The 2,377-nt window shown below is 56.5% G+C and overlaps 1 protein-coding gene across 1 annotated transcript in view; it reads left to right on the forward strand.

Moving 5' to 3' along the window:
* Nucleotides 1-2,377, forward strand: part of ANKRD24 (ankyrin repeat domain 24) — a 30,937-nt gene that overhangs the window by 21,385 nt on the left and 7,175 nt on the right. The window contains 3 exon segments of the mRNA XM_008584425.1: nt 1,007-1,079; nt 1,320-1,438; nt 1,580-2,374. Of these exon segments, the coding sequence (XP_008582647.1) occupies nt 1,007-1,079; nt 1,320-1,438; nt 1,580-2,374 (987 nt within the window).

Consider the following 2,377-nt stretch of genomic DNA (forward strand, 5'->3'; position numbering starts at 1 on the left):
GGTGGGGCGCGGGACGGGGGCGGGGCCAGAGCCGGGGGCGGGGCTTCTCCCGCTGCCCACCGGGGCACACACACTGCCTCACACACGTGCACACACGCACACCAGACACACATACGGATCCACAGTCATACACGAGTAACACACCCACGAACACACATGTGCACATAAGGGACACTTCTCCACACACACATACATGGGAGAGTGTGGTGCTGACAACACCAAGTCAAGGGTTAAGATCCCCTTAACTGTCATCTTTAAAAAACAAACAAACAAACAAAAAATATATATATATGTATGTAACATGAATCTTTCCATGAACTTTTTGAAGTATCTTCATATACACCTATACCACCACACACACAAAAAAAACCCACAACCATGCACACACAGACTAAAACAACCTCACAAGAATACACACAGGAGGGAGACCTACAGCACACACACCCACAAAATGACACCCAAACACATAATCACAAACACACCTACGGCCAGCTGATGTGTGCAGAATGGATAGTGTGAGTACCCTTCCTCACCCAGGCAGGCACACCCAAAACCACATAACCACACCCCTTCCTGAGGTCCCCTGATCCAGGAGGGAAATGTCCCCTGCACATATACCATGAAATTGGGGGTTGCAGGCACACACCATGTATTTGATAAGGAGTTAATATCCAAAAAATATAAGGAATTCATACAACTCAATAGCCAAAAAAATAAATCACTTGGCTAAAAAATGGGCAGGGCCGGCCGGCTGGTTAGCTGTTGGTTAGAGCATGGTGCTGATAACACCAAGGTCCAGGGTCTGGATCCCTGAACTGACTGGCTGCCAAAAAAAAAAAAAGGACATAGCAGGCACTCAATAAATGCTTGTGTTGTGGGCCAAACACCGCCAGTCCGATGCTCATGGAGATTCGTACGGACATAAGAACACCCCAGTCCACTCTGGAGTCCTGCGGGGTGACATGGGGAGGCAGGATACCTAGCCAGACTCTGCTCCCACCCCCAGAACGAGCGGGAGAACACCAGCTACGATGTGGCCACCCTGCAGGATGAGGAGGGAGAGCTGCCCGACTTTCCAGGTGAGCCCCCACCCTTGTCCTCCCCCCAAGCAACCCCCATCTTGTCCCAGGGCCCCAGGAGACAGAGCCTTGACCCACGAGTGTGCAAGAATTTGAGACTGGGAGGGAGACTTGCACTCACCTGTTATTCATTCCACTACCTGAGCCTGCCCTGGGGGCCCTGACCCACCACTCCAGACCCCCCTGCTCCTGTCCCCTGTGGCCTGGGACCCTGAGGCCTGACTCTGTGCCCCCTGCCAGGGGCTGAGACACTGCTGTCCAGGCGGCTGAGCCCATCAGCACAGGAGCTGTTGGCCTCCCTCCAGGAGCAGGTGGCTGTGCTCACCAGACAGAACCAGGAGCTGATGGAAAAGGTCCAGGTGGGGAAACTGAGACCGGGGACAGATCTGAAGACCTGAAGGCTTATTCCCAGGGGTCTGGGTGGGCAGGGAAGGTAGTGAGGCTGCCCTCTGCCCGTCATGGCCCCTTCAAATCCCACTCCCACCCTTCCCCACCCCCAGATCCTGGAGAACTTCGAGAAGGACGAGATGCAGATGGAGATGCATGGTTCCACTGAGGTCATCCCTCTGGCCCTATACGACTCTCTCCGGGCTGAGTTTGAGCAGCTCCGGAGGCAGCATGCCGAGGCATTGTGGGCACTGGAGCAGACACAGGAGGCCCCCAGAGAGGGGGACAAGGGCATGGCCAATGCCACCAAAAACGGGCCAATAGACACGGAGCTTAATGGCATCGTGGCCCTGGAAACCAAAGTTAACAGAGGTGAGACCACAGATGAGGAGGCCGCAGTAATCGAGGCCACAGAAGCTACACCCACAGGCGCTGAGGCCACGGGAGCTGAGGCCACAGCAAAGGAGCCCACAGACATGGAGGTGATGGAAACAGAGGGTGCGGGAGCGGAAGCCTTGGAAACAGAAGCCACAAGGGCTGAGGTCATGGAAGTGAAGTCTGCAGAAGAAAGAGAGAGAGCTGAAACAAAGACAGTGGGCACCGAGGCCACAGGGGCAGAGGCCACAAAAACAAAAGCAGAGGAGCCAGAAGCAAAGGCCAACAGAGTGGGTTCTGTGGAGGCTGAGGTGGTGGGCACGGAGACCACGAACATGGAGGCCACAGGATCCGAGGCCACGGGATCGGAGGCCACGGCCTCCGCTGGCCCCGTCCTCCACCCCGGTGCTGCTGAGGCCTCGGAGAAGCTGCAAGCCGAGCTGGAGACCAGGATTCGCGGCTTGGAGGAGGTGCTCCGGCAGCGGGAGCGAGAGGCGGCGGCTGAGCTGGAGGAGGCCCGCGGCAAGCGCGAAGCA

This window comes from Galeopterus variegatus, unplaced genomic scaffold, assembly GCF_000696425.1.
Source record: "Galeopterus variegatus unplaced genomic scaffold, G_variegatus-3.0.2 Scaffold3258, whole genome shotgun sequence".
Taxonomy (NCBI): Eukaryota; Metazoa; Chordata; class Mammalia; order Dermoptera; family Cynocephalidae; genus Galeopterus; species Galeopterus variegatus.